The sequence below is a fragment of the Nerophis ophidion genome, linkage group LG05 (genome assembly GCF_033978795.1).
Source record: "Nerophis ophidion isolate RoL-2023_Sa linkage group LG05, RoL_Noph_v1.0, whole genome shotgun sequence".
NCBI lineage: Eukaryota > Metazoa > Chordata > Actinopteri > Syngnathiformes > Syngnathidae > Nerophis > Nerophis ophidion.
In genome coordinates this window covers 51,674,782-51,687,649 of record NC_084615.1, presented here as the reverse complement: position 1 = coordinate 51,687,649, position 12,868 = coordinate 51,674,782, and the positions used below count along the sequence as shown (strand labels likewise).

Below are 12,868 nucleotides of genomic sequence, written 5' to 3'. Positions count from 1 at the left end.
ATATGTGCTAAACTAGTGGTTCTCAGATTTCTTTCACCAAGTACCACCTCTGAAAACACTTGGCTTTCCAAGTACCACCATAAAGACCAACATTAAAATACAGTAGCGAAGTAGGCCTGAGTATTCATTAAAAACAAGTATATTTCATATTTTTGGCAACTGTGGTGTGTGAATGTTGTCTGTCTACCTGTGTTGACCCTGCTATGAGGTGGAAACGTGTCTAGGGCAGTGGTTCTTGACCTTTTTTCAGTGATGTACCCCCTGTGAATTTTTTTTTAATTCAAGTACCCCCTAATCAGAGCAAAGCATTTTAGATTGAAAAAAAGAGATAAATAAGTAAAATGCAGCACTCTGTCATCAGTTTCTGATTCATTAAATTGTATAACAGTGCAAAATATTGCTCATTTGTGGTGGTCTTTCTTGAACTATTTGGAAAAAAAAGATATAAAAATAATTAAAACTTGTTGAAAAATAAACAAGTGATTAAATTATAAAAAAATATTTCCACACATAGAAGTAATCATCAACTTAAAGTGCCCTCTTTGGGGATTGTAATAGAGATCCATCTGGATTCATGAACTTAATTCTAAACATTTCTTCACAAAAAAATAAATCTTTAACATCAATTTTTATGGAACATGTCCACAAAAAATCTAGCTGTCAACACTGAATATTGCATTGTTGCATTTCTTTTCACAGTTTATGAACTTACATTCATATTTAGTTGAAGTATTATTTAATGAATATATTTGTAAAGGATTTTTGAATTGTTGCAATTTTTAGAAATTAAAAAAAAAATCTCACGTACCTCTTGGCATACCTTCAAGTACCCCCAGGGGTACGCGTACCCCCATTTGAGAACCACTGGTCTAGGGTGTACCCTGCCTTACACCCGAGTGCAGCTGGGATAGGCTCCAGACACTCCCGCGACCCCGAGAGGGACAAGCATTAGTAGAAGATGGATGGAAGGATGTAACATGGTGGAGTGAGTTAATGCGTGTGCCTCACAATACGAAGGTCCTGAGGTCAATCCTGGGTTTTTCTGTGTGGAGTTTGTATGTTCTCCCCGTGACTGCGTGGGTTCAACCTCCCATCTCCAAAGACATGCACCTGGGGACAGGTTGATGGGCAACACTAAATTGTCCCTAGTGTGTGAATGTTGTCTATCTGTGTAGGCCCTGGGATGAGGTGGCGACTTGTCCAGGGTCTACCCCGCCTTTTGCCCGAGTGTAGTTGGGATAGGCTCCAGCACCCCCACGACACCGAGAGGGACAAGCGGTAGAAAATTGATGGATGGATGGATTCTTTTGAAGTACCACCAGATGGAGGTACACATACCAAAGTTTGTATTAAAACATTCACATTTTACTTTGTTTAATTGGTGACATAGCAAATGAGTGTATTGTTGAATAATATAATATCTTCTTAAGAACTAATTCAATTTCTTTTTGGAATTTGCGGAGCATCAGTAAAAAACAGAAATGCTGCTTACCCAAAACATGCCACTGGGCCCGCACTTTGGAACAGACAAGATTTGTATTTTATTTTTCTAAATAATGCAAAAAAAAAAAGTTTTAAAATGAATGGACTAAAATATGCCGCCATTTAGGAGCGCGATGATACAGGTTACCCACATTACAATCCGTACCTCAATTTCGGGTCACAATTTTCGGTTCTGTTTCATTATGTTTTTTGGGTGTTAAACTTTTTTCCTCCAGTTATTTCTTTTTTTTTTTTTGCTTGTCAGCAAAAACTGCGTTCCACAGTACAAATCAGTGGCATAGTGACTACTATATGTATTTTCTTTCAAGTAATTTTTTCCCCCTACATTTAACACATTTCATTGTGGTCTATATAACATGCAATGGTGATTATTTTGTCAAAATATTGCTTAGTATATGTTTTGCTTTCCAGCTTTAGGCCACTTTCTGACCTCCTAAGGATGGGCCGATTTGTGGGCGGTTTTATTTAGGTGCCTCCACTTTTACTATGTCTTCTCCCCATTAGCCATGTAGTAGTTTTTTAGCACTTCCATGCATTTGCAACTGCAGAGGATGGATGTGCATGTACAAGTCAGTCTGCCCCACAACAAGAGGATAGAGAAAAAGAAGGCACTTATTGACTACAGAGGCAGACTCGTGCAAAGCCCTTCGGGTAAATTCCATTTATAAATAATCCGCTGATGTCACCAAATGAGAAAATTCCAAACAACCCGTTTCCTGGAAGTATGAAAGAAGGCAAGATTCCATGGTTTGATTTCAGACTTTCAGGACTCATTCAGATCCCAAACACATTAAAAAAAACATGTACAAATGGGTAAGAAGAAAGAGTTATGCATAATTGGGCCCCTTTTAAAGACAGCAAGCAATTATCTACATCATTAATTCATTTGTGACAATTACAAGTTAAACTTTGTAAAACCACACGTGCCCAGCCTCAGGATGAATCTTTGCAAATGAAATCCTTTAAAAACACGTTCATGGTTAATTGTTCTTACAGGTTCAAATACTTCCGCAGCAGCACGACAGGGGAGCATTTTACTATAGAGGTATACCTCCTACCTTAACAAGCATTACTCTGTTTTTGGGTGTGTCTTGTATCTAATTTCTGTTGCTGTTTTTCTGCTCAAATTTGCAGTTTGAAAATCTTGTAGAAAGTGACGAGGTAAGTGTTTTGACTTCATGCTTACATTTAAAGCTTTAAAGGGGAACCACACTTTTTGGGGAATTGTGCCTATCATTCACACTCATTATGAAAGGCATGACAACAGTCGTAGATAAAAGTCTGTTTGCAACGGAGTCCCAGGTGTCAGGGACATGGAAGCATATATTTTAAAACAAAGTTCTGCAGAAAAGCAATGTTGTATCAAATTGATTGTTTTTTACTTTTTGGTTTCATATTCCGCCAGGTTTGGTGCATTTTTGTTGTGTTTTGCTTGATTGTAAAAGATGTTTATCGAGGAGGTGATGTAAGAAAGTAAAAGAGTGATGTGATAAGTGTTTTATCGATCATTGTTAATATTGTCAATCCCACGTTCTTTATTTACATGTACATTCTGGGTGTCTTATTCAGTAAAACATTTTTTTAATTCCATTCCGTGTTTAACAAAATCAATCCGACATTATTGTGATTTTTTTCGTATTTATGTTCCTGGAGAAGGGACCCAAACACACATACTGTACCGCAGACTTTTTAAAGTTTATATATATATATATATATATATATATATATATATATATATATATATATATATATATATATATATATATATATATATATATATATATATATATATATATATATATATATATATATATATATATATATATGAGTAGATATATATATATATATATATATATGAGTAGATATATATATATATATATATATATATTTATATATATATATATATATATATATTTATATATATATATATATATAGATATATATCTACTCCTACCGCCAAAAACATGCACTTGATGATAGGTTGATTGGCAACACTAAATTGTGAATGTGATTGTGAATGTTGCCTGTGTATCTGTGTTGGCCCTGTGATGAGGTGGCGACTTGTCCAGGGTGGCAGCTTCATCATTTGTAGCACACATGTTGCCTTTAAACTGAACATTGAAAAAGTAGACTCAGACTGGAATTCTCTGTGAAATAATTGTTTTTCTTTTATCACAGGAGGAGAGTCAACAGCCCTGTCCAAGGTAAAATATTAATTTACAATATTGTACAATGTTCAGTGTCTTTTCAGTGCATGATCATAGCTGAAACAATCCTTTATCCTCCTTTTAGGCCCATAAGTGAGGATGAAATTCAGCACCTCCGTGAGCATCGGTACACTGCCATTTCAAATCAGCAGGTACTGATAGACCTGCAGCTACAAGCCCAGGTAAGACTCTCTCCTGTATCCTGTTACATTGATGCACTGTAGTTAGGCTGCCCACGTTCCTTTTGTTTCATCTTTTAAAACATTATTTTTTGCTTATCTTATGATTTGCTGCACTGCTTTTTTTCTGTTTAGTAATTTTCTGTTGTGTGTGTGTGTGTCTGTGTTTTGCTTCATTTGGTTATCCCCACTCAGTTAGAGGCACAAGAGGAGAGGTTGAGGCTAGAAGAGGAGGCTAGAAATGCTGCCCAGCGCGAGGCTGCCAGATTGGCACGTGAGCGAAAACAGAAGGAGGTGAGGCGACATTGAGCGCTCCCCCCTTTCTGCCGGGATAAAAACAATCACTGACCTACCGATTCCACCCAGAGGCTGATGGACTTGCAGGCCCTCCATGTAGCTGCTTCTAATCTCCCAGTATCATGTTTTCACTGCTCATTTGTTTTGGAACCTTCAGTGCACATGGAAGATCATCTCTCTTGCACAACTCCTTATCTCGGGAATTGGTATAAATGACTTCCACTGTAATACATAGTAAGAGTGTCCCCATACAACATTACGATGTAAATATTGGAACCTTCAATACTGGCCAATTTAAATTTTGATCTAGTAGGCCATTAGCAGGAATACCTTCAATACTGGCCGATTTCAATTTTGACCTAGTAGGCTATTATCAGGAATATTACATACATTTTTAAATATTATGTGGTGTGTAACGTTAGTAAAAAGCTTGATCAAGACAGACAACTATGGTAGGTTTACAAAACACTAACTTATTTATCAATTGCCTGCATTGGACTTATCTTAAAGTTGAAGTGGAATGGTAATTGTTATTTTGGAGACATCTAGTGGTTACTATAATTAAGTTAAGCTCATGCCGCAGTAATTTAAATAATGTGGATACATTTGTTACTGGATACGCGCTAATATGTTTATACCTTGCAGACTTTGTATTTGTAAGTAATATGCAACTCTAGTTATTTGATACTTGTTTATATTTACAATAATGGACTTAGCACCCCGCGACCCCAAAAGGGAATAAGCTGTAGAAAATGGATGGATGGATGGATGGATGGATGGAATTAGCACCAAATTCTGAGCTCCGATACAAAAGACTCCTGAAAGCCCACCCATCCCAACGCAACATACACATTTAACATGCTCTAAAAAGTATTACTGCTTGCATTTGGTTGAAATAAGCATGTAAAAATCTTACTTAGGTTTCAGATTTTTTTGAAAGATGTGATTAACATATGAACGTATCAAATAATTATTCACTTAAATAAAAATATACATCTATTAAGTTTTCCTTTTAGTTCTGAGTATAAAGCTGAGAATAGATAATAATAGACATAGAATTATGGTTATCAATAGTTAATATGAATAATGATAATACATCACAATTTTTATGATTATTTTATTAGTGCATCTCCAGGGAGTTATGTCTCCCCTTATCTTCAAAAACTAGCGGCCTCTCTGTCTCTAACTTTAATCGAGGGCCTTTGAACATACCACAGTTGTGTGCAAGGAAATGTAACCGTGAAACTTGCACATAACCTTTCTCCTTTGCTGCCACAGATAGATTTATTATATTTCTATTTTCTATCACCTCATTCTTGTTCCAAAATGTTGGTGCTGTGTGTGACCTCTTAAAGGTGAACTTTAGGTATGCTGCTATCCAGGTGGAACAAATCATTTTGTATTTTTGATAGGGGGTGCTCTTAAACATTCTAAATTTGATTTAAGCAACTTTAATATTGAACTCTACAACTTTACTGAACTGTATTAATTTTATATTAATATTTATGACTTTTTTTTTTCTTTGTATGAATTACATATTTAAATTGCAGAAAAATCTTTAAACTTTAAAACACTCCAAGGGCCTCCCTGTGCTTTGAGCCAAGGTACAACATCCATACTTTCACCTCAGATGTTGTCATTTGTTTTAGTCTGCAATATTGTTAGTTTGCATTACATTTCTCTGCTATTGTGTGTGTAGCAGTTGTGTAGCTGCTTGCTCTTTTTGGCCTATAGCCACTTTTCACTTTTGTAAACGCCTAGACTAAAATACAAGAAAAGACCAACCATGTGTGCTTATAGAAAGGAAATTTAGATGTCAACTGGCCGTCCAGCTTTGCACACACAAACAATCTGCAGGACTGCTTGTTTCAGAGTTTAGATGCAAGCCAAATAAAATGTATACTTATTTTTTTGCTGATATCAGACCATTATATTGGCTCGAGACAACCCTAATACTGTCAGACACATTTGATGCGTATTGACATATTTTTAATGCCTCATTTCACTGCTTTTCTGATGGCATGTTACATGCTTGCACACTTTTATAAATACATAAATATAAATATATCCTTATACATGCTTTATGAATATCTTTTCTGATCAACCTCATGTGTACGGATTTTTATTCTGCAGCTGGCCACCCAGAAGACAAGGGGGAAAGCAGATGGTTGCGGTAGTGAACCTCAGCAGAGAAAGTGAGTCACATCCACTCGTCAGAAAAACGGATGATTGTGTCAACAGAATTAGCAGGTTTTTTTCCCGTTAATCTTTCTGGAGTAGAGTATCATAATGTGTTACATCTGTCTGACTTCTGAAGACAGAATCAATGTGAGCGTTCAATAATTTGTGCACTTTAAAAAAAAAAAATCTTATTAATCATTTGCAGATAATGTTCAATTCTAGTGGTTTTAAATCAATACAACAATTGTCAATTGTTTATTGAATTTTTTTGTCTGGAAGAAATTGCTGCTCATCTGCAACCAGTAGTGGCGCCCTGTCAACTAGTGTGTCGCTGGAAAAAAACTAACTTATTATCTATTATTTAAAGGCCTACTGAAATGAGATTTTCTTATTTAAACGGGGATAGCAGGTCCATTCTATGTGTCATACTTGATCATTTTGTGATACTGCAATTTTTTTGCTGAAAGGATTTAGTAGAGAATATCCACGATAAAGTTCGCAACTGGAGAAAAGCCCTGCCTCTACCGGAAGTCCCAGACGATGACGTCACCCGTGTGATGGCTTCTCATATATTCACATTGATTTTAATGGGAGCCTCCAACAAAAACAGCTATTCCGACCGAGAAAACGACAATTTCCCCATTAATTTAAACGAGGATGAAAGATTTGTGTTTGAGGATATTGTTAGCGACGGACTAGGAAAAAAAAAAAAAGAAAAAAAAACGCGATTACAATCGCGTTGCATTGAGACGGATTCATATGTTTTTAGAAACATTTACTAGGATAATTCTGGGAAATCCCTTATCTTCTATTGTGTTGCTAGTGTTTTAGTGAGTTTAACAGTACCTGATAGTCGAAAGTGTACGTCCACGGCCGGGTGTCTCGGGGAAGTCGACGGCAACTGTACGGGAGGCAGAAGCTCAGCTGATATCCGGTAAGTGGGGACTTTTTAACCACAATTTTCTCACCGAAACCTGCTGCTTGACATGTAGTCGGGATCCATGTCCGCTGTGATCCATAGGAAAGTTTCACCTCCGTGAATTTTAAACAAGGAATCACCGTGTGTTTGTGTGGCTAAAGGCTTAAGCTTTCCAACTCCGTCTTTCTACTTTGACTTCTCCAATATTAATTGAACAAATTACAAAAGATTCAGCAACACAGATGTCCCAAAAACTGTATAATTATGCCGTTAAAGCAGACGACATTTAGTTGTGTGTGTGTGCAACGCTCATATTCCTAACAGCCCGTGACGTCACGCGTACATGTCATCATTACGCGACGTTTTCAAGAAAAAAGTCCCAGGAAATTTAAAATTGCAATTTAGTAAACTAAAAAGGCCGTATTGGCATGTGTTGCAATGTTAATATTTCATCATTGATGTATAAACTATCAGACTGCATGGTGGGTAGTAGTGGGTTTCAGTAGGCCTTTAATTCCATCAGATAACATTATTCAGTACAACTTTGCATTGAAACAGCAATTAAGAACATTTAGATATTTTTTTCCATCCTTTGAACAATGCCATTTAGATAATGTTCCTAATGATGCCAATTGTCCATCAAGAATACTTAAATGCCTTTTAATTAGCACTCCTTTACAATAAGAGTGTTTTTATTTTTAGTTTAGTTTTATTGTTGCGTGCGGGTGGTGTGTATGTCAAAAATTGCAGCAGCGGAAAGTTTGCAAGCAATAACTCTTCCTCTATTTGCGAGGGCACTCAAAATAAGACAACAAAAGGTGATGGTGGCGAAAAAAAGGCCACAATGAAAATAGAAAAACAAATTTAAAAAAAAACTAAACAAGGGTGTTAGGCAAATTTAGGAAAAACTGGACAGACCTGGGTTATTGGACAGTGGCCGGAATACAGACAAAACTGGAAGCGTGGAACCAACATGAAAAAACACAAAGCTCTGACGCCAACATGCTGCACCTGCACAGTTAAATAGTGTGACCATTAATTGGATTCAGGTGTGTCCTGCTTTCTCGAGCCTGCCGCACGCCACACTGTGGGAGAGAGAGAGAGAGAGAGTAAGAACAGGTGATTTGAGAGCCTCGACCCTTACCTCTCAATGTCCCACTGAAGTCCCCCAATGATGTGGGTGTGGGGAACAATTGGTTCCGGTGAAGTCTTCTCCAAGGGAGGGGAGTAGAGGAGGGAAAAGGCATCAGGCTTCGCATTTTGAGATCCTGGACGGAAGTGATAACAAAGTTGAACCGTGTCAGGAACAATGGCCAGCTGGCCTAGCGGGAGTTCAGTCTCTGCACGGTTCGTAGATACGGCAAGTTCTTATGGTCTTTGAGTATGAGAAATATTAGCTACGCCCCTTCCAGCAAATGGCTCCATTCCTAAAGGGCCAGGATGACATTCAGAAGCTCCCTGTTGCCAATGTTGTAGTTACTCTCAGCAGGAGACAGGCGACGTGAGAAGAAAGCGCAGGGGTGCTGCCTCTGGTCGGTGGAGGATTGCTGGGAGAGAACGGCCCCTACAGCTGTGTCAGAAAAATTATAGGGGACGGTCAGGGTAACAAAGAACAGGTGCAGACATAAACAATTTCTTCAGCTTCAAAAAGGCAGAGCTCGCTTCAGATGTCCAAATAAACGGGACCTTAGTGGAAGTCGGCTCAGCAACGCGACTAAAGATCAGAATAAATCAACGGTAAAAATTTTAGAAGCCCATTAACCTCCGTAAGTGCTTCATAGAAACTGGTGTAGGCCAGTCTACCGTTGACCTTAGGGGGATCGGGTCTAAGTTTACCGAATGAAGCAAACCCTTTTCAGCCTTGACAAACAGCTTGTTTTCAAGTAAACGTTGGAGGACTAATCGAACTTGCTGACATCAAAAGTCAGCAAGGAATAAATCAAAATATCATCGGAAAATGTCATTACTGAGGCCCTGAAAAATGGCAGGTACGTTTGTTAAACCGAATGGCGTAAACAGGTACTGGCAATGGCCAAGGGGGGTGTTGAACGCTGTATACCATTCGTCGCCGTCCCAGATGCGAACAAGATTATATGCGTTATGTAGGTCAAGTTTGGTAAAAAATGTAGTTGACCGTAAAGGAGAAAACGTGTGACACGTTGGACAGGCCTATGACCTCATTGACAGATGGACGTGGCGGTGTGTTTGTGCAGCCCAGTGGCTGAACGGAGACAATGTGTGTGGCAGGTAACACTCCAACGAACAGCTCAACCAAAACCTAAGAATACACCATTTATGTTTTTATAAAAAGTGTTTTAATGTTGGTGTCTGTACAAAACGAGTGTGTGTAATGCTAGTGTTATTCCTTTACAAGTAGTGTTTTTAAAGCTGGTTTCATGTTTACAAAAAAAAAATAATAGTTGTTTGTCTTTTCATATATTGTTTCTAATGCTAGTTTTGGCTTCACAAAACAATTTTTAATTCTAGTTTTGTCTTTACAAAAGTGTTATAATGCAAATGTTTTGCATTTACAAAGATTGTTTTATGCTTTTAAAATATGTTGTTTTTTAATAGTAGATTAATTTCTTCACTGAAAGTGTGTATTTAAGGTTGGTTTTGTCTTTACAAAAAGTGTTTTGAAATTCTATTTTTGTTTTTACAAAATACTGTTTTAATGCTAGTTTTATGCCTTTACTAAAATATTTTTAATGTTAGTTCCAAAAACATGCACCTGGGTATAGGTTGATTGGCAACACTAAATTGGCCCTAGTGTTTGAATGTGAGTGTGAATGTTGTCTGTCTATCTGTGTTGGCCCTGCGATGAGGTGGCGACTTGTCCAGGGTGTACACCGCCTTCCGCCCGATTGTAGCTGAGATAGGCGCCAGCGCCCCCCGCGACCCCAAAAGGGAATAAGCGGTAGAAAATGGATGGATGGATGGATGGATGTTAGTTTTATGCCTTTTAGAAGAAGTATTTTATTGCTAGTTTTATATCTTAACAAACTGGGTTTTATGCTGGTTTTATGCTTTTACAAAAACAGTGTTTTAATGCTAGTTGTATGCCTTTACAAAGAGTGTTTTAATGGTAGTTCTATGCCTTTTACAAGGAGTGTTTTATTGCTAGTTTTATATCTTAACAAACTGGGTTTGATGCTAGTTTTATGCCTATAGAAAAAGAAGTGGGTTTTTTTTATGCTAGTCGTATGCCAACAAAAAGTGTTTTATTGCTAATGTTCTGCCCTTTACATAAACAGAATTTTTAATGCTGGTTTTATTCCTTTACAAAAAAGAGTGTTTTTCTCGACAAGTTTAATACTTTTACAAAAGCTGTGAAGAAATGATTTACAGTTGATTTTTTCATGGTTTCAGACACGCTGCTGGTGGTTTGGATCCCTTCCTGCAGAATGTAAAGGTCCAGTCAGAGGCCTTCAGAAGCAACAGTGAGTGATGCACCATAAAAAAGTACAGCATCCACATCAATAATCCATTTTGGATATATACAGAAATAAATACAGTCAAACAGAATGAATATTATAATACACACGCTTTTCCAGTGTGAAAATATTTTTTTTATATTTTTATATCCTGTAAAAATTAATTGGCAAATAACTAAATGTTTTAATGGTAAAATAAATTGAAAAATTAAACACACCTTCAACTAATACAAACTATTCTGATTTTTTTTTTTTACATGATCTTTTCATTTCCAGGACTTCCTTCCGACACAAACGTAGTGACTCCTAACACAGAGAGCAGCTGGGATTTCACCACCAAGACTCGATCCACCAATGATGACGGCACCTCACTGGATCTAGAGTGGGAAGATGAGGAGGGTGAGAGTGTCATTATATTGTAAAACTAAAGTATAGCACTTCCTATTTCAGTGTAAGTCGAAGCTTATAGCTCAAGGAGTTGCTAGGTCACACTGTACACAGAACACCCAAAGTACATACGAAATACAGTCATAAAAAGATCAAACATAAGAACTAGAAAGGCACGAAGAGAGCGCAGACCTTGGCCACGCTCAATCTCCCAGTAGTAAAAAATAAAAAACGGAATCCAAATAAAAATAATATGAGGTCATGCCTCATTGCCGGTTTTGTTGTATACTTACCAGGTAGTCCTGTTAGTCCTAATAGTAGCACGAAAAATGTTTGGGCGCACAGAAACATTTTCAGGAGCAATATGAAATATCTTAAATATCACAATTTCATTATTCACACTCAAACAAGGTACACATGTGCACTCATACATATAAACACAATGCCACCATAGGCCCCTAGTGCAACACTCAATTAAACAAGTGAACATCCCTAAACTGTCGCTAACATGACTGTTGGGCTTGGTAATATGGACCTTAACTCATGTCGATTATTTTTTTTTGGCCCATGAACTAATCCATAAATGGATATATCGTCCTTTCTTGGTTTTTTGTTTTTTTATGACTTTTGCAAAAAATGCAAAAAAAAAAGTCATTTTGGGGTATTGTGTGTGGAGTTTTGAGGACAAAAAATTATTTATTCCATTTTCGGAATAAGGCTGTAAAATAACAAAATGTGAAAAAGGTGAAGTTTTGTGAATACTTTCTGGATGCACTGTATGTCACACAATCTACCCAAGTAACACGTCGATAAATTGTATTGAAGCCTATGTCCTCATTTTTTATTTATCAGTGTGTCCAGGGGTGTGGGGATCACGTGTTTTGCTAGCAAAATATAGAAATACCGGCAGCTTGGAAGTACAAACCGTGGCTGTTGATGGGTTTTTTTGCCCAATGCCAATACACACGGTGTCTTTGGTTTGTGCTAGTCGTCAAGTGACATCATTTCCATGATCACATGATTCACAGATCGCTATGGCCCTACTTTTATAAGCTGTTTATTTTCATCCACACGTACTGTATGCTTTTGGAAACACCATCTCTGTCCCCATCCATGCATGCACACACCCAACTGTAAGGCATTTTTAGGCAGTTAGAAGTGTCCACAACGTTATTTCTGGAGGCGGCACTATACAGTATCACACATGGTTGGTCATGGTAAGAAGAACGGCATATGTAGCGCCTCTTTCTGTCATGTAGAGCAAATGTAGAAGTATAGTTATGTCTAATCACACACTAAGTACTTTAAGTATGTTAAAGCCAGTGTTGTTTGCCTAAGTACAGTACAATGTGAAACAACACTGTAAAATGTTACTTGTTGGAAATGATGGCGCACATACACTATGTAGCGTCATCAGACAGGGTGCAAGCTATAATCCTCTGTTTATCGGTCCACACGCACACCTTGAAGATAAATAAATGATAAATGGGTTGTACTTGTATAGCGCTGTTCTACCTTCAAGGTACTTGAATGAATGAATGGGTTTATTTTGAGCCATGCAAACAAAACAAGAGAATGACATAAAATACAAAAGAAATATATAGATACATTATTTTTACACCTACATTGAAAACATTACATGTGCCTAATCTTTTGTAGATGTCAAGATTGGCTCAAAAGGGAGTGGGAAGAAGTAAACTTATTAGGTCCCACCCCTATACATATACAATATATATAATACAATAATATATATAATATAAT

At 37.3% G+C, this 12,868-nt stretch overlaps 1 protein-coding gene across 2 annotated transcripts in view; it reads left to right on the top strand.

Moving 5' to 3' along the window:
• ap1ar (adaptor related protein complex 1 associated regulatory protein) overlaps window positions 1–12,868 on the top strand; it is a 33,012-nt gene that overhangs the window by 704 nt on the left and 19,440 nt on the right. The window contains exons 2-9 of one of the 2 annotated variants that reach the window (XM_061901490.1): window positions 2,500–2,548; window positions 2,638–2,664; window positions 3,682–3,707; window positions 3,796–3,892; window positions 4,085–4,183; window positions 6,320–6,381; window positions 10,656–10,726; window positions 10,997–11,119. In XM_061901490.1, the coding sequence (XP_061757474.1) occupies window positions 2,500–2,548; window positions 2,638–2,664; window positions 3,682–3,707; window positions 3,796–3,892; window positions 4,085–4,183; window positions 6,320–6,381; window positions 10,656–10,726; window positions 10,997–11,119 (554 nt within the window). The remainder of the gene's footprint in view (window positions 1–2,499; window positions 2,549–2,637; window positions 2,665–3,681; window positions 3,708–3,795; window positions 3,893–4,084; window positions 4,184–6,319; window positions 6,382–10,655; window positions 10,727–10,996; window positions 11,120–12,868) is intronic. The other variant, XM_061901491.1, reaches the window with a different exon arrangement.